This window comes from Clupea harengus, chromosome 23 (genome assembly GCF_900700415.2).
Source record: "Clupea harengus chromosome 23, Ch_v2.0.2, whole genome shotgun sequence".
Classification (NCBI taxonomy): Eukaryota; Metazoa; Chordata; class Actinopteri; order Clupeiformes; family Clupeidae; genus Clupea; species Clupea harengus.
The window spans coordinates 610305-630559 of NC_045174.1; the positions used below are offsets into that span (position 1 = coordinate 610305).

General features: G+C 42.2%; 2 protein-coding genes across 4 annotated transcripts in view; both read right to left on the reverse strand.

Annotated features, from left to right (window-relative positions):
* Window positions 1–3470, reverse strand: part of LOC105912894 (disks large homolog 5-like) — a 51769-nt gene extending 48299 nt beyond the window's left edge. For all 3 annotated transcript variants that reach the window (XM_031560790.2, XM_031560791.2, XM_031560789.2), the window contains exon 1: window positions 2185–3470. In XM_031560790.2, coding sequence (XP_031416650.1) covers window positions 2185–2482 — 298 coding nt within the window. In that variant the 5' untranslated portion in view covers window positions 2483–3470. The remainder of the gene's footprint in view (window positions 1–2184) is intronic.
* Window positions 3471–8170: 4700 nt separating this feature from the next.
* Window positions 8171–20251, reverse strand: LOC105903380 (annexin A4-like). The gene is made up of 15 exons (XM_012831131.3): window positions 20038–20251; window positions 18094–18431; window positions 17678–17709; window positions 17117–17326; window positions 16675–16762; window positions 16316–16410; window positions 15991–16104; window positions 15605–15695; window positions 15205–15284; window positions 14923–14979; window positions 14576–14669; window positions 12309–12404; window positions 11469–11527; window positions 10951–11073; window positions 8171–10804 (listed from the first exon to the last, which is right to left on the reverse strand). Exons 2-15 carry the CDS (start codon window positions 18419–18421, stop codon window positions 10745–10747), a joined length of 1527 nt encoding a protein of 508 aa, XP_012686585.1. The 5' UTR covers window positions 18422–18431; window positions 20038–20251; the 3' UTR covers window positions 8171–10744.
* Window positions 20252–20255: the final 4 nt, after the last annotated feature.

Here is a 20255-nt window from a genome sequence, read left to right on the forward strand (position 1 = left end):
CCATCTGGTTTTGGTGGCACATATTGAGATGGCAGAGCAACTAAGCTACCATCAACATTCAGCATTTAAAGTTCTGCGGCTGCATTGACTGTCTTTTCCTTAGCCAGTTCGTTGTGTCCCCTTCATGTATTGAATAACAATGAAAACCAATGTCTACAAAAGCCAGGAGGTAAAGTTGACAGGTTTGCACGTTCAATTGAAAAAACACTGCTTTGGCGTTTGCAAGGATCCGTCTCTTAACAGATTCCACAGCACCCAAGCCACGGTGTTCTGCAGGAGATAATGTTGCAACTACTTGAATTCAGCACAAAACCACACAGACTGAAAATGAAGACTTGCAACCAGGAGCAAGCTTCTCAAAAATCCCAGCATGAAATTTTTATACGAGGCCTGGGGGAGTGCCGTCGACTTTCCGTGCAGCCAAGCCCCAGTACCGTGAAAACTCAACAACACAAAGGGCTAGGGCCTGGGGCGCCCGCGATGGGAGGCCCAGGTGTCCCATCCAAGAATGACTCCACACATCACTGTAGTCGTATCTGCATGGGACTGCATGTAAAAGCATGAAGGGACAACTAGGACTTTACAGTGACAGACATCTGACACAAGGTAGTCTGGTCAGGCTTTCACTGAGCAGAGCAGCGCTGTAGCTGGCGGTGATGTCGCTCCTGGACATCTGTGCGCGCAAGCTCTCGGCGCTTTCCTTTTAACTGCATCTGTGTCGGTGTGACATTTCGTGGTTTTTGGCTCTAATTATATAACCAGAGAGGGGGACCACAATTCCCTTTCCTGGGATGAACTTTGGTTTTTAAAAATCTCTTACCACTATGTTGCGTAATCAGGCAGACAAAGCCTTTGTGGTATAGACTAAATACAGGAGAGGGGGACTTGTTGTGGATATGCATACCGTATGCAAACTACTCCACAAACAAGCGGGGTGATGTGGGAAAGACACACCCTGAGAATGACCTCGGCGTCACTGGTTCTCGCTTTAGCCTGCACGAAATTCAAACTCAGACTCAACTTTGCACTCGGGTGATAATGTGGGGCGGTACCTCTACACAGCGAGCCTTTAGTTTCTGGTTCGTATCATTCTTTAAATAATGCAGGCCATGCTAATTTTATACCAACTACAACCGGGATTCAGCTCGCTGTCTAAAAGCGCCTTATTGAGTGTTGCACTAGGCTACTTTAATGAGACCCAGTAAAGTTAATCGACGTGGAATGCTAGCCGTTTCAGTAATTTAGTAGTCTATGTATTTAGTTGCTAAGGAATTAGTGGGTTACGGGCTTGCGTGGTCAGACCCCGGCCAGAAGGACCCGGTTCCCATGTGGAATCGATTGAATAGCCCTGTAGTTATAGCACAGCACGACAGTAATCTGTTGCCCTGAACCGTACTCTGGATGTGGGCCATAGGCTATTGGTCATCAAGCAGACTACCCACGAGAAAATGCTCACACGTCAAATGGATACTGACGGACTCTATTAACACTTGGCAAATAAAAAGTGATTGATTTTTCACCCTCTGTCCTTTGAACAGGAAAGTTTTTAAGCCATTACGCAGCCTACTCGTTTTCGCTTACAAGCAGAAGCTGAATTCGTGCTTTAACCTTACCATATTTGTCTTGACTATGGGCTTTCACTTTTCTTGGCTAGGCTACACATCAGCGTGTAAACATGGAAGAACACCACTGACAAGATAGCACTCATTTCACAGGCAATACTTCAAACGTGGGCTAAAGCCTATCTTACCTAATTCCAGGGGGTGTATTTAGATATATTTCAGAGACTAGACTAGCCTACTGTGTGCTACAAAGTTTTACATTTGACTCGAAACTCAGTAGTGGGAGCAAGCCTCCCATGGCGCAGAGGTAAAAAGTCCAGATATCTGTCTGGATGGACTAAACGTCGAAGAAATGGCAAGTGAACTAAAAACAGCCTTGAATGAAATATAAGAGGAGCCATAGATACCAAAAAACACAAGGATTGGTCTTCCAATCTGTCGCGTTCCGCCTATCATAATAATGTTACCCCTAATGTAACTACTCAGCTAGCCCACAACACGACGAAGGGAGAGTGGATACAGCGATAGGCTACAAGTTAGGCTAATTATGAATAGCGAGATGTGTTAGGTCGTGACAGGTCAACCGAAGGATTCAAATCCCCCCTAATAGACTATTTCTTACCAGAATGGTCCATTGATCCTCCACCGTTCACGACAAGAGTAGAATACAGGTGTGGGTGCGTCTTCTCGAGGGCCAAACAGAGGTCTTGAAAGTGGTCTCTCTCCTTGCTCATCAGCATCTTAAGTAGAAGATCAACTTTTTCCGAGCTTGACGAGCAGTTGTTTTCCAATTCGAATCGCTCCACCTGGGTTAGGGTACCTGTTTTGGCTAAAAACTCCACAACCCGTTCGGCATCTGTAATGGACTCCAGCAAGTTTTGGTGGTACTGATCTAGCAACTCTTTGTGTTTAGGCTCCATTTCAGCTAGCGATGTTCAGTGCTTGACCCGTCAGCGGAGTAGTTAAAATTCTCAAAACACAAAGTTTGAGAGAAAAAATGGTTCCGAATGGTCACTTTAAAGAAAGTGGCGTTGGTAGCATTGTTTTGAACAGCCGGGCTGAGTAGCTTTTCATCTCAAATTGAAAGAGACACAAGTAGCCATATTTGTTGCATAAAGCTGTTGACTTTCACTAAGAAACTGAAATCCATTAATCCAGCGGCAGAAAGTCCCACATTTCGCACACTTTCGGAGAGAAACGACTCGAAGTTCGTTTGAAGGGCATTCTTCTCTTTCTTGCTGTTTCGAAGACGTTATTTCCACTCCTTCAACTACTCCAAAGTAACGTAACTCTTCAACAGCTTTCCCTCAACACAGCCAGCTCCGCCATGACTCGGCGGCTCAGCAGCTACAACCTCCTGTCAATCAAAACTTGTGTAATGCCCATGTAAAGTAAAGATAGGCGGGGCTTCCGACCAAAATACCTGATTGTTACTTGGATTGTTAAAGGGTCTGAAAGTTTGCAACTGTATCAGATTAAAACATTTATTTGGCGTTTACGCAGGTAAATCCTTCGAACAGCCCCTACTAGTGTCGATTTACACGTAGAAACATTTTCATAGACGACTGCTAAACGGCAGACTCCGCCATGCACAGAGATGCAACGTAGGGTGAAATAGCAGTTAAAACACCCTAGGATACAATCACAGCCCGAATGAGACTACAGAAAGTACGACGCAATACCGAATCAATCGCACCATCTAAATATTTAAAGTCTATTTCTGCAGGAAAAATGAGAAGAAAAAAAAATAGTGTTTGTGCCGATTGGCTTGCAAACTCAATGAGCCGGGTAAATACTGTCTTTATGTCCCCAACATTTTGTATCAGAAAACACAGGACTAACCTGAGATGCCGAGACAGTCTTTTTTAAATCTGTCTAGCCCTCGGCGCATCAGCGCAGTAGCTTTCTTCTGCTCCATATAATCACGGCCACATGGAGACTCACTGGAGGCGCAATCCACATCTGCTCTCCAATATTTCTTTAGTTAGAGAGCATGATTAACATGTGCAGAGTGTGCTGTAACTATGATGGATCAAGGTGTATAAAGTGAACTTGTTAACTCTGAATAATCAAAAGAACACCTTGGCTATGCCCTGAGAGCAGAGCAATTTAACGTCATGCTATAGTATTCATATCATGCTGACATATTGAATATTTATCAGATTTATATTTAATAGAGCACTCTTTACTAATTGAAGGAGAGCAGTTTGGCCACATTTGTGAAAATGTGATGTCTGTTCTTAGTTTATGAAGCCATAATGACTTGTAAATGCTGGCCGCTCAAGCAGATCATCCAGCTCTTTGGAATACTGGAGGCTGAAAGAGGCTATCTACATCAGTAACAATGCAGTGATTATTATCCCTATATGTAGGGCTTTTTATTGGCATAATCGCAACACTCTGCTCCCCCTTCGAACCCTTAGATTCTGCCCATGTGGACTTGTTACTATATTTATACTTACCCATGATGCCTTTATCTGTGCTCATTTTTATATGCATTTAACCCTCTCAGTTATACGCTACTTCCTCTCTTCTTGCTTTACTTTCCCCAACCAATTTGACTTACAGTATGCCCTTACGGAGATGGGCCCCCATTCTGAACCGGGTTCTACTCAGGGTTTCTTCCTACTTGCTTATTCTTCACGTCACTCTCTGAAATAAAAAATAAAATGATGTGAGTACTATACTGATTACTCTGTTTTCAATTGGCCTGTGAAATGTAACCATGTCAAAACCGAGATCATTTTATTTCATATCAATTAGTATAATTAATTCTAGACTCATTCGAAAGCAGAAATCTGTCATACAATATGTGCCTTCTAGTCTGTCATTTTGTTAATTGTTTTCCAAATGAGTTGTGCCAGATTTTTTGCTACGAATAACATCCAGTGACCTCCATAGATTCCTGCTGATGCCATTTAACAGAATGGGCTTCAATTCACTTTCAACTCAGTAGCATTCAGTTCTGTGCAGTTCAGAGCAATTCAAGCGTCCACATCCCTTCAGTTCTTTCAACTGCTACTGAACTCCCTGTAAAGTAATAAAAACCATGAGTAACAACCCTCAACAATTAGATAAGATGACTGAGATTGTACGCAATCACATTGGATGATCGGTGATCTAATCCGCACATGGTAAATTGCTTTTATCCATTCACGGTGGTCATGTGGGGCTTACAGATCACCCCGCGACACCAAAATGTCATGCAGGCATCAAAACATTACAGATTGATACATAAAGATGGATTGCTGAGGATAAAACCCCAGGTCAAATACACTCCTACTCCTGCACATATTTGATCCAACAGTATACTGAACCTATTCTGGCTACCTAAAGACTAAGGAACACTTCCTGGTCCTATGTTCAGGATGTTTGCACCATGGCAGTGAGAGGATCTTTTTTATGTAGGAAACAACGGGTACACACATGCACTCTCACAGCACCCCCTATCTCAACCCTGAGGCTGAGCTCTCTATGATGCCGTATTTTTAGCAGAGCCAAGGCTGCTCTCATGCCACCCTGAGTTGCTTTGTGCCAGCCAGCCACGAGAAGAGGAAGCTTACACCCCCCCCCCCCCCCCATCACCACCTCTGCTGCCAAACACACACACACACACACACACTCACTGAGAGAAGGAGATAAGCAACTGAATCGTATGCATAGGAAAGACCCACTTATGTAAGATGCATTATGCCTTACGTTTGACACGTGTGCCTGCCATTTTTTCTGAGCAGAAGTTGTCTATCGACTGGGAGGCTACATTAATAATCCAGGCCAAGGAGGAAATGGAAATTGGCTTTGAAGTGCAAAGCAGAATTGGAGCTGAGCCTTCAAGGGTTCCCTTGCAGAGTGTTAAGATATTATGAGGAGGTGATTATTACGCCATCAAAACCTGAATTAGATTGCCTTTCCATCTGTTCTTCTTTTCAATAGAACTGCAAACCGAAGCATACAGAAAGCATATCACGGCTTATAAGTAATGATATCATTGCCAGCATCGCTTCGGGAAGTTATTGGACTCAATTCAAGATGTTTTAAATTCAAGATTGTTTGAGCTTAAATGTGCCGGTAGTTCCTCTTCTAGCACAGGAACGTCAGTCATCCCTGCCAATATGACCCTTCAAACCAAGAGCTGTACCTCTAGTTAATCCTCTAGAGGGACTTTTCACGGAGGTCAACATGGTTCTTCTGAATTCATATATCTGTGCTGTGTTGTAGTCAAGTCACTAAATCTCAAGTCCGAGTCGAGTGTCCCAGTGTCAGTGTCCGAGTCACCAAAGAAGAGTCTGAGGCAAGTCATCGAGGTTGAGGTCGAGGTTAAGTCGAGTTCCAAGATGGGCTCCAGTGCTCCATCCTGGCACAGTCAAAGGAAAATGAGGCCTCGAGTCGGAGTCGAGTTCGAGACCTGGACTCGAGTACTACAACACGGACGGCTGGTATAAGGATAATGTTGCATTCTTAACTAACTCTTAAAATGACATGCCCAATTACCTCTCAAATATCGAGTTGGCGTCTCTTACATTGACTGGGACATTCTGAAGTATTCTAAAGGGAAAAAAAACACATACCTCACTAGCATTTGGGAAATAAACTGTTTACTAGTTGCATACATCTTGACAAGAGACAAAAATAACTCGCACTGGACAGCATATAGTATATTACAAAATACGTCAGCCGATCAGAAACATGCAGCAGAAGAGAAACATTCATCACTCAGTAACACACACTAAACACACACACATTACACTCAGTAACACACACACACACTAAACACACACACACACACACATTAAACACCACACACACATTACACTCAGTACCACACACACTAAACACACACACACACACACACACATTACACTCAGTAACACACACTAAACACACACACATACACATTACACTCAGTAACACACACACTAAACACACACACACATTACACATTACACTCAGTAACACACACACTGAACACACACACACATTACACTCAGTAACACACACACACACTCATAATCACTCATAATCACTCACTAATAATCACTCACTCACTCATAATCACTCACTCACTCACTCATAATCACTCTCACTCACTCACTCACTGACTCACTCACTCACAATCACTCACTCATAATCACTCACTCATAATCACTCTCACTCACTCACTCGTAATCACTCACTCATAATCACTCACTCATAATCACTCACTCATAATCACTCACTCATAATCACTCACTCACTCATAATCACTCACTCATAATCACTCACTCACTCACTGACTCACTGACTCACACTCACTCACTCACTCATAATCACTCACTCACTCATAATCACTCACTCACTCATAATCACTCACTCACTCATAATCACTCACTCACTCACTCATAATCACTCACTCACTCATAATCACTCACTCATAATCACTCATAATCACTCACACACTCACTCACTCACTCACTCATAATCACTCACTCACTCATAATCACTCATAATCACTCACTCACTCACTCACTCACTCACTCATAATCACTCACTCACTCATAATCACTCACTCACTCATAATCACTCACTCATAATCACTCATAATCACTCACACACTCACTCACTCACTCATAATCACTCACTCACTCATAATCACTCACACACTCACTCACTCACTCATAATCACTCACTCACTCATAATCACTCACTCACTCACTCACTCATAATCAGTGTACTCATACTCACACATAATCAGTGTACTCATACTCACTCATACTCGGAGGACTCAGTGTGTGTGTGTGTGTCAGTGTACTCAGTGTGTGTGTGTGTGTGTGTGTCATACTCAGTGTACTCAGACTAATAATAATAATAATAATAATAATTCATTTTTATTTTATTGTATTATTATAGTTAGTTTTTAATATGTTGGCACTCTGAGATTCTTTTGAATGAAGAGTGCATTACAAATAAAATAAATTATTATTATTATTATTATTACTCATCCTTTTGCCAAAATTGGGTAGATTGCCCCACCATGTGATGTCACACACTGAATACAAATTATACGTGCAAGAATTGTAAACCAAAATACAATCCAGTGATTGAAATATTATTGTATGATCTGCCCATTTTGGGGATAGGTGTAGGTAGCAGATCGTATCACACAAAGTGAAATATGCAATATAAGTAAATAAGGAGAACAAAATGGCAACTGTCTATTACGTTGTTTCTTCAGCACTGCAACATTCAAGATCCTTAATCCATTTTTAATGAACACAGATTAAACCCTTTTTACTGGTGTCTTGACTTTAATTCAAATCTGTGTACTCTTACAATAGGTTCACTGATTGCAATTGTACAGTTTGATTGTACAGAACGATTTCTAGATTGACTTATGTCAGCTCCTTTTACATCAACGGCTGAAAATAATGACTCGTGAAAATCTGAGAAGCGCTACATGGCAAAGAAAACCATTTTGCAAAGTGGTTTTACGGTTAGACAAGAAAGGGAGCAGAAAATTCCTATTCATGACCATGACCTCAAACATTAATTTAACAGTCTTTTCGAAAATCTAAATGAATCTAAATAAATGATCTTCAACAATATGATAACACACATTTGAGCACATTACATTTTCTGAAAACTTTTTTATTTGATTATCTAACCTTGATTACATGTTTACAAACTCTACCCAAACATGTATTATGAACGCATACAAGTGTTTAACCTTCAAGTTACAGTTATATTAGAAGGCACAGCTAGTAACATGCACATAAGCTGGCAACATTAGCAGAACAAGGCACAGGTTATTGCAGTGTTAGAACACAGAACATGGATTGAGGTGAGTATACAGGCAAGCATTATTATGAAGGCATGGTAACTTGTGGTAACAGGATATGACGTGAACGCCCCCTGCTGGACATAAAAAGAGCAGCAGCTCTTTCTGGTCCACAGGAGAGTAAGGTTTCCATGGCAAGGAACTCCCATGGCAAGTTGATATGGTTTTGAATGTCCATTTATGGACACTGTTGGGCAACATGGTTTACTTGTAGTCTGGTGCACACAACACAAGTGTTAAAAATATATTTCCACCAGACCACATGATTCAGTTTAACAGTTTATCATAACATACTGTGAATTGATACAGTATAAGTTACAACAGAAGTGAACACACCCCTGTGCAATATCACTTAAATGTCAAATGATTCAGGTTTAGATTCACTATATAAATCAATACTTCAATACTTCCTATGTCCACATTTATATTTGAAGACAGACTCAACTCTCCTTGGCATGGAGAATTTCTTGAGAGATACAGTCCATAGGGCCAAAATTGAGAAAGTTCTAGTGTTCCCAGGTCAGTTCATGCAATTAGGTTAACTGGAAAACACAAGTGCACTCAATTGTGTTGCACCAAGTCTCTACTTTGGGGCCTGTATATTCAATATAGTCTTTCTGAAGTATTTGGAGGAAATAGTCTACTTGTCAACTTAGAAATAATGCCATTGTTGACAGGTTTGACATTTAAGTGATATTGCAAAGGGGTGCACTCACTGCTGTTGTATACTGTAGGTATAGTGTGAACACAAAGCATATGCGATCCCTGATCGTGGATATAATGTCTTTACTCTAGAGAAGGCCAGGGATCCTACCCATTTTCACTGACAACATTTTAAACTTGTCCATGACTTTAAGGACACTGAATGAAATTGCATCCATTAGTCGACATGATGGGCCTAATTACTGAATACAAATTAAACAAGAATATGCTATAGGCTGTCAAACTGGAGTGGAAACTGGATCACGCTGCAGAAATTTAGACAACGAAATATTATTCATGGAAGAGTACAATAACATAATTAATTTCATTAGACTTAAATACAACAGTGTTTCCTCTAGGATTTATTCCAGCAGCTGCTGTACACATGAGCCTGTGATTCTGGACCCTCAGTGTTTTTCTTTAACAGAATATCCTTTACTTTATTAGTAGTAGTATTATTAGCAATGCATATTATGTATATATGATATTACTTTATATTCTTATATTTTGTCTTCTTAAGTTATTCGAAATAGTAAATAAACTAATACGTACAGACAAGTGTTATTTAAAATCATCAATACATTTGGCAACATTTCATACTAAATAAGTTGACAGATCAGATGAGGTACAAACACTATGCCTTGGACTTGTTTTATAACTGATCAAAATGTTTATCGTGTCTTGAACAGGGTTGTGGCGGACAGCTCTTCCCTGACAACCCAAATTAGATTTCCTATTCATTTATACTACTGAGGACGTGTTGAAGGGTTTGGAGGGCGGAACCTAATTGAGACTTCACGAACAACGAAACGAGATTGGACGAAATTAGTTTTCACCCATCACTCTCTGTTCCCACACTGCTTAATTGGAGAGACTTGCATGAATCCATAAACTATACAATAAGATACACCTACTTTATCTCATATATCTCCAATGCCCCTGCTATGACAAAATGTCCAATACATTTCACGACTTTTTCAAGTCTGGAAAATGGGATTTTTCCAGGATTCCCATGACATTCCCAGGTCATTTTTTTTTACTTGGATGAAAAATATTCAGGGGGCTCAACACAAATTTCAGTCATCAAATCCTACCCTTCTCAAACTTTGGTAAGTATAGTTTACATTTATAATAGCAATAAGCGAAACTAACTGTGTGGCTTTACCCAATGCATTAGACATAACCCATAACATTAGACACGACAATGACCTTCATATAAGTAGACACACAAATCAGCTCCATAATTTGCATAAAGGATATCAGTCCATTCAAATAGTGATTAAGTTGTACATTCAAGTTACAAGTAGTAGCCCAAGTAATAGTCAGATTGTTTAACAAAGGCATTGGAAAATATTGAAAAAAGGTACTACTTGGAAATATTTGGCTATCTGCTGTGAAGTTCTAGTATAAAATCATTACTGAAAAATATAAGCAAGTATGACACCACAGGATCTGATAGTTCTTCTATAAAAATTAAACAAAATATGTTAAAAATACTCATTTTGTTGTGTTTGCCTGGAAACCAAATGAAACAATTTAACATAAAAAGGAGAATGTAAAAAAAGATTGAAATTAAACCACATATGCATGAAATGTTGCATGATACTTGATTGATTATATTGATTGCCATCATATCCAGTTGTGTCCGCAGTCTCCTCTCCGCCCTTTAGTCACTCCCTCCACAAAGCTTCAGAAGAAGTTTCTTGTAGTCACCGGAGGTGTCACCCTACAAAGACAAAACCAATCGAATTTCGAACGTTTGTATCAGGGTCCAGGGTTTTCTAACTGTAAACAGCTGTTTTACAGATACATTTGTTTCCCCTCTATTCCGCTGTTTGTGTAAAGGGAGAGGAGAGCGGCTAGTGCACTTACAGAGATGGCGGTGTACAGGGACTTCCCGTACAGCCGCATGTACTCCTGTCGGATGTCCAGCATGTCCACCTCGGAGCGGGACACCATGATCCGGATCAGTGTGCGGTCCTTAGTGCCCGCACCCTGTCACACCAGGAACACCACAAACCTCTCAAGTTTAGTTTGGGGACTGTACACAGACCGTATACTACTGACCGCGCGCATACACATACAAGAATATCAATACTGTAGCTAGAGTGACACACAGAGCAACCATTAGTTTTAATCAGGACAAGAACAGCATGGAATGATTAGGGAATAAGCATGTGCTAAACCTTATTTCGGAGGACTTTGGGAGTTCTACTATATGTGGTCATGAATCTCAACCTCTCTCATATTATGGGGAATTATGAATATTTTGGGGAATGTAAGTAAGTGATACGAGGGTTACAAGATAAGATGCTAGACTTAAACAGTTACAGTACCTCAAGAGACAGTAGGAGGCAGATCACCAATGATCTATGCAAGTTCTTACTCACCGCCATGGCTTTGTGAAGCCTCTCAGCAAAATAACCAGCGGTGTTCTTGATGCACTTCACTAGAATACAAACCAAAAGCACAGATTAGGATACCTACTCAACACACTTTGCTTCAGTTCATTATGAAGCATACTGCACCACCTCCACTCTTTTTGTGTGTGCAGGGGTGGGGGTGGGGGTGGGGGGTGGGGGGGTCTGTGGGAGCAGAGAGCAGGTCAGCTGGATGCAGAGGTGGGGTGTAGATCATTGCTTTGACTCCAGTCAGCAGACCACGGAGAGCAAATCTGCTCAGCTGTGCGGCACGGCTCAGTTCATTCAATTGGAAAAAGAACATCAGAGGGGATGGGCAGAGGAGAGGAACGGTGGAGAGGAAATAAAGCTTCAGTGGAAACAAACAAACAAACAAACAAAACAACAAAAACAAGAACGGGGGGGGGGGGGGGTGGTTGCTTTAAAGCTATGTTAATGCTAATTTTAATCTATGAAAAGATTCTCCATCGGGGAAGGCTTCAGTAATGGTAAATCAGAAGATTATGCTTGGAATTTCTAATTAATGAAAGCTAATTAGTGAAGCCAACATTAGAGTTGAGAGTGTTTCAAATAGTTCTGCACTGAATTTGCCTTTTCAGTCAGATAGCCCAGTCATTCACATAAGTGATTCTTTCTTGGACTTAGAATCTTAGATTGGATTAGATGGTGGATCCAATGTTTTTTGGTCCTTACAGTATAACTGACAGACTGGTAGTCTATGCTGCTTTGTGTGTGTGTGTGCGTGTGTATGTGTGTGTGTGCGTGTGTGTGTGTGTGTGCCTGTGTGTATGTGTGCATGTGTGTGCTTACCAACAGCAACCATGCCATCCTCCAGATGCCCAGACATCTCCCTACAGATGCTCTTCTCAATCTCGCGCCCACACATCTGCTGGTACTCGTGAAAGACTGCAGAAAGACATTGGACATGTGTTAGAGGGAACACGCCATTACATGGTTGTGCAATACCGCATAAAACACACTTATGTGTGGATATGATGAACTCATCCGCCGGCTGGGTATGCCGTGCTCCACAGATGCACAGGCATGAAATGTGCGATCGGCATGCAATCTGTGCACTTTTTCTTTTTGGTGACGGAACTTAGGAAGTGAGCGCAGTCATAGCTGCAGTTGCTGCATCGCCCTAGAGCAGTGTTTCTCAAACTTTTTCAGGCCAAGGACCACTTAGCCAATAAAAAAAAACTCTCGGACCATCTAACTAAATAGTATATCCCCGGAACAACAGGCCTCCTACCCAGAACTGGCACCAGGCAATTGTTAGCGGCACGTGATTTCCGCGGGTGGACACTTTTTTATCGGTAGGCTAGTTATAGATATGACAATGCGCTAGGCAAAGCATATGGAACCCTGCTCCATGCGTGACTTGTTTAAGTTACAAACTATAGTTCGCTCACAGCCTCATACTCCTATCACACACTCAGACACGCCAATGTATCACTAAACACCAATAAACACAACGATGCGCATACCGACCACGCGACCGCAGTAATTCACTACCAAGCCGACTGGCATTAATATAGCCATCCTAGTAGTCAACTTTTCATAATTATGAGTTGTCATTATCCAACGTCACACAACACAGAATAAAGTTATCATCTTGCTGTCTCCGCAGCGGGAGAAAAAAAATGCTGTTTGAACGCAGCTCCGCGGCGGGAGTGACCCTTCTCCTTGTCTGTGTCAGAGCCATTCTCATTTAATTTTATTTTCATTGTCCCTGTCTTAAGCCACCGATCCATGACCTTCTTAATAGATTAGGCTACTCTTTAATAGATTAGGCTTCTACTGACTGTGTTCTCTTCGTTCTGAGTTGTATGTTAGAAATGTCGCAATAATTTACTTGTGGCCGTCGCGGACCATTACGGGGCACTGGCGGACCACCAGTGGTCCGCGGACCACACTTTGAGAACGACTGCCCTAGAGGTTGCAGCACGTCCTGCATCAGCTGTTTGTTAACGTGTCAAATTACCGGTTCTCAGTCACGTGTCATGTACGCTATTTGATCCACAGGAAAGTCTGAATGATGAAAATGATGTTAAATATATAGATATACGTTTAAGTATTTAATAAGCGGCCTACTCAATAAGCTGCTTCTGTTTATTGTGGTGAGATAAATGACCTCGATAACCAACATCCACACAAAGGAATCCCCTCGGCAATGTAAGCTGTATTATTGCTGTATTATTATTATTATTAAGCTGTATTATTATTATTGTATTTCAGTGTGAGTGTGGTGTTTCGACACACAACACCCTGGAACACAACCAGTGAATATCGAACTGGACAGGAGTTAGAGGACAGTCAACAACGCATGGAGATTTAAAGGTGCAGTTTCCGGTTTTTGGTTGACGAAAGGACAATCTTTAATAATATTCCTATGTTCTTGAGGCATCTTGATTCATTGTTTCAGGTTTTTTTTTGTTTTCTTTATCAGGGGAAGTGAACCCTGAGAATTAAACCCTGTCAGAATGAAATCCTGCCATTTATTCAGAATAATGTCAGAAACTTATTTATTTGCAGATGCTAAATACGATGCAATAGATGCTCAATGGCGCCTATAAATGACCAGATCTCCGTGCCACCACTGAGAGGCACGGCTTTACATTTACATTTAGTCATTTAGCAGACGCTTTCGTCCAAAGCGACATACAAGGGAGAGAACAGTCAAGCTAAGAGCAATAGAGAACATGGTGTAACAATAAATACTACTTTACAGAAGAAAAAGAAAAACGACCTAGAAAGGAAAAAGAAGTGCAGGAATGTAACTGCTGAAGTGCAAGTTAAGCACTAGTCAAGGTGCCAGTAAGGAAGGGGGGTGCTCTCTGAAGAGTTGGGTCTTCAAAAGCTTCTTGTAGGTAGAGAGGGACGCCCCTGCTCTGGTAGTACTAGGCAGTTCGCTCCACCAACGTGGAACTACAAATGAGAATAGTCTGGATTGCCGTGCTTGCACAGACGGCAGTGCCAAACAACGCTCACTAGACTAGGCTTCTCACTATGGTGTGTGTCTGCTTCATGTCTTCAAGTACACATGCTTGTTTAGGGGTTGAACAGGCGGTGCTTACCTGCTCTCAGGTGTGGCTTGCTGCGGGCACACAGAACGGCATTGAACTGGGACTCGTCTGTTCCCGTTTTGTTCTCTCCGGCCGCATACAGTTTCTGACGCAAAAAGAAAAGAAGTTTAAAAGACTGACACAATGCTTGCTGCGTAACGCATTCATAGATGATCATTACCAAAGATGATGACTACCAGAGGGTATGGATGTGGAACGTTAACATCTTGAACTAGTCATTCTTAGGTAAGTTGATAAATCACCTGACACGCGAGACAATGGCTGAAACTATGGAAACTGACATGCTTGCTGCATAATACATTCAAAGATGGGTGACAACCATTCATCTGCTAACTCACCTGAGCATCCTGCTTGGCCATGGAGATGTCCACAGTTTCTCTCTCATCACGGTTACCCTGCAAAATAACAGGTAAACAAAAACAGGTGAACAAAGAGGGATCCGTTTAAAAGTAACCCACACAGACTTTAAGTGTACAGTGCTATATCAGTTCCTAAGAATCCAGTCCCATAGGGTTGAATAACTGCACTGGATCACCTCCTAAGATTGAAGACAGTTCAGGGGGTTGAATCTTGCAGCTGTGGGTCTGTGTGTTTTCTGAAGAACAGACAGATTTGTGTACCTGAGACAGAGAAATCAGGAGCCTGCGGAAATGTCCCGAGGTGTCATTGCTGATAGCGTCCTCCAGAGACTTGCCGTACTCTGGAAGAAAAACACAAAATAATCATTAAAACTTCATAAAACAACAACTGGTCCGATGATCTCCTTATTCAAACTATGACTGAGCTGAAAAAGCCCTCATCGGCTGCCCACTGTTTGTTTGAACCTTCGTGTATAACAAACCAATAATCAAATAACATACAAACAGCCCGAAACCTGAATGTTCAGGTCGTCAGAACGGTCATCTGTAGACACACACACATGCAGCTGGCATACACAAATAAGGAGGACACCGCCCAAATGTTTACATGCAAAACACACAATGACATTCAGAACATCAGCCGGTAGAAGCGTGCACCCACCTGATTTATAGAGCTGATTAATCGCTTGGATCTCGGCATTGCTGCGAGACGACAGGATCTCAATAAGGCATGGCTCATCAGTTCCTGCTCCCTGTCAAATAAAAGGCAACGTGGTTTTAAAATCAGGCTGGAAACAGGTGACGTTCCCTCTCTCCCAACAACCCCCCAGGTAATTACATTCTTGCTTACGTTTTGCCATCCAGCTTTAACACCCTGTGGTAACTTCAAACCATCATTCATTAAAAATCAACAACTCCTTGGGTGGAGCAGGGTAGCGGCGGTGTAATTCGACACTAGCCTAGTCGACCTTCGTTCCACATGCTACTGCGATGACAGACAGGCCGGCTGTATGTGAACACTACAGACGGCTACAGGCGAGGGAATACCTTAATGGCTTCTCTCATCTCAGATGCATCCAATTGGGTTGGGGTCTGAACCATGGCCATCACCAGGTTCTCAAAGTTTCCAGTGAGCTCAGACTTCAAGTCATGGGAGAGGTCCTGTGAATGAAACAAAGACAACAACAAGATGAATTCAGTACTGTACAGCACCCGAGACAGTGCTGATTGTTAATGGCACCATGTCAATAAATGAAAATGAATTGAATAAACAACTCCACTGTATAATCATGTGTCTGCGGGAGGAGATGTCCCCCAGGGATATTTAATTACATCATCTAAAAGCAAAGTTTGGTTTTGTTTGGAGGCTTACTTTCCCGTAAGTGGTTTTGTAAGCCGCCACCATTGGCACTCTCTGCTTACTGGTACGACTTCCAAGGAGTTCAATGATGGCGTTCTCATCCGTGCCTGAAGAGACGATATTAAGGTTTTGTGCAAAAAATGCACATATTTACTTCCAACATTAACTGTACTATGTACAATATTTGAAGTTACATTTGAAAATGAGATCTGGAGGTTGAAGCTTGAATTTTGAAGTGGTGGGCCAACCTTTGACAGTTTCTTTTTTTTCCACATAAAGACAATCTCTTCGAGCAAAGATTTCGAGCATAAATTTCAACCTTGGCAATTATTCCTTCCAAAATCATAACATCAAAACACAAATGCACTAACCGAATCCTTTCATGGCTTTCCTGAGAACTTCCACATCTCTCAGTGGGTCTGCCCCTGGGTAGTCCTTCAAAGAGCCTCGGTATCCCCTCTGTTTTGTAGGCAATGCAATTTACAATGTAAACATCGGGAGTTTCCAGATACAACAAAAAGACATACATTGAAAGACACATATGGTCATTTATTATGATAATGTATAATGATTAATGTCAAACTGGGATAATGATTGGTTGTAGCAGTGGACATTAAGACCAGAACACTGACAGACATGTGGTGCACACTCCTTTGAGGAAGTAGGTTTAATCGTATGACAGTTATGCAAACGTAGAGCAGAAGTTGCACAGATTGGAGAAGTGACGCACTTTCTCCTTATCTGGTTTAGAGTAACCCGTCACATCAGAACAGAATAATAAGCCTTTCGTAGCGGAAAATAGCGACATCTTACATTTATGGCGGGTGCAGCTGGGGTGGTTTGACCAGCCGGGGCACCACCTCCATAGCCTGGCATGGAGGGACTAGGCGCGGGTGCGGGCGCTCCTGGGTATCCCTGTGGCATGGGCTGCTGTCCTGGGGCAGGGCCGCCTGGGTATCCCTGTGGCATGGCTCCTCCTGGGGCAGGGCCGCCTGGGTATCCCTGTGGCATGGCTCCTCCTGGCTGAAAGGAAATACTATGACTGACAGCTGGCAAAATTCAACATAAGAGGCCTTATGTTTTACTGTTTTGAAAGTTGATTTCGAAATTGTACAGGAGCACAATGGCCTTCTTAGTATTTAGGCATTAGGCCTACCGTCGAGCAATCACAAACAGACAGTTTGAAAAGTGCCACAAACATCTGTGTAACTGGAAGCAGCAATATGATCAAAGTGGCTATCACTCCTTTATGTAATGATATGGGCAAACAAGATAATTGGGAGACAAACTGCAAAATCTATTCTCAGGTTTATTAGCCTACTAAACTTATTATTTGGGTTTAATGGGTTAGGAGTGTAGATATGAGGAACTTACTGCTCCATATCCAGGTGCACCACCCCAACCACCTAGTAGAAAAACAGGTTAAATAGTTTATCACCACTGTACAAAATAACTTTGCATACACACACACACACACACACACACACACACACACACACACACACACACACACACACAAACAAACACACACACACACACGTATCTACACTCTAACATACAGACACTCTTTTCCTGAACTCTCCCAAAATCCACACAGTATGTTTACTGTTCTCTCGCATTCTGCATGATAAACAAAAACAGGTCTTGTGAAAGAGCGCCTCTTCCAGCATCCCCTCATGATATAACGTCATAAACACGCTTACCCTTCAAATGATATCAACAAATTCCCACAGCCAGCTGAAAAACATCACACCAAAACAGAAGCAGCCAGATGAACTGAGAAGTCCTACCTGCGGGGCCCATAGCGGGATAGCCACCCTGCTGGGGTGGGAAACCGCCAGGCTGGGCTGGATATCCACCAGCCTGGGGTGGGAAACCCCCTTGAGGGGAAGGATAACCCCCGGCCTGGGGAGGGTAGCCCCCGGCCTGAGGAGGATAGCCCCCGGCCTGAGGAGGATAGCCCCCAGCTTGGGGTGGATAGGCACCGGCCTGGGGGGGGTAACCTCCAGCCTGGGGTGGGTAACCTCCAGCCTGGGGTGGATATGCCCCTGGTTGGGGTGGGTAGGCCCCTTGCTGTGGGGGGTAGCCACCAGGCTGAGGATATCCGGGATAACTCATAGCAGGGGTCCTATCAAAACAAGTAAGAGGGCTACAGTTACCAGTGCCTCGGTCCAATGCCAAGGGACTACAACTATAGGGGAGCTGACAATCTGATGTTGATTGTATCTTGCTCAGGGAAAACATGCTTTAAACAACATATGTAGTTAAATATGCCAAGTTTCGAATGGCTGATGAGTTTCTAATACAGGATACAAAAATGTACCGATTCAAATATCCTGTTCTGCGGGATAAAAATAATTATTTCAAAACATTTTCATTCAAAAGTTTTCATGTCTAATGAAAGTTAGGCATGCTATTATATAGGTCACTGACAGGTAAGATTCCATTAAACAAAATGTGTGTGTGTGTAAGAGAGAGAGAGAGAGAGATAGAGAGAGGGGGGAGAGTAGTGTGCAGAAATAATAGCAAACAGGAAAACTGAGGGGAGGGGGGAACTCAGTTTGAGCAATCCTGGTTAGGACGTTTAAGAAGACACAAAGAGCTTTCGATAGTAAGCCTATTTTATATTCTTATATATTTAATATAGTAGACATTAAATGAGAATAAGTCTGAAGTTAGAGGTGTTTCTGTTCTTTTGATATGTATATAGATTCTTAGTTGAGTGTGTTGCTTCTGTTTTTCTATTTGATTTTTTATTTAATTGTGATTTAATTGTACAGCACTTTGGTCAGCGTGAGCTGTTTTTAAATGTGCTTTATAAATAAATTTGACTTGACTTGACATTAACAGTATCTATGACATTCCTTTCCATCAACAATGCACCCCACCTCACGGGAGACCCTTGCCCGACAAATGTCGTCTTGGAAACACACACTCTCCGCCCACACATTCCACTAATCCAATAAAAACCTTCCTACAGGCCAAACAACCTTCAGAGAGGCTGAATTATGTTCCGTCCACTAAACGTGATAGTCAGCACCATAGCACTGCCAAATGCCAATTCTTTCTTTCTGGAACGATGACTATTGGGCGACGCAATGGCACAGTCTGTCATGACTATGTTATTAAAAAATAACGTCACTATCTACGCGAATAGCGCATTGGCCTAACAGAGAATTATGCCAATATTTTCTTTTAGCACACAAGATTGAGTGTATAATGTTCGTGTACCATATGAGCAGCTTGCCTGTTTTTGAACGATCTTACTTAGTATTATGGCTAATATTGTTGTTTCACGTACGTTAGCTTACTGGAGGTTATGCAGCATCTCATATAAACTTTATAAGATGGCAGCGGGCAGAGAGCGAAAGCAAAGAACTCAGAACTCCGTCGCAAACACCCTCTTACATAATAGCAAAGGGTGGAACAATGACAGGCGAAATAAAATCAGATCAAGGAGATTGCAACAATAACTGAAAAGACATACTTGTCACTTCTATACCTTGGTGAAAGGCCCAATGTCTAAAAAGAGTCGGTTCCTGTAACATAGCATCTGTTTCGATAGCATCACTTACTAGCTTAACACCTCCTTGCAATACATTGAGGAAATGCCGTTTGACTGTATGGTCAAACATCGCCACATGCAAGTTCACACACGCTAGTGTTACGGAATTACCCTACATCGTATAGCCTACACGACACTTCAAAGGTTTAGTAGAAAATTAGATACTTACTTGTTTGAAATACGTAGCCCACCTTCACAGCGGAGACAGTAAAGTCAGGAAGAGTAGCTGCTCCACACTGATTAAGTGATGACGTACGAGGGTGGGTCCAGCAATGGTTTACTATGGAACACCCTATACTGGTAAACTACATCACTAATCGGATTGCACCACCACAACTGCTGTACATTCAGCAATGTTGTTTGTAAGCCTCGATAGCCTGTTGTGAG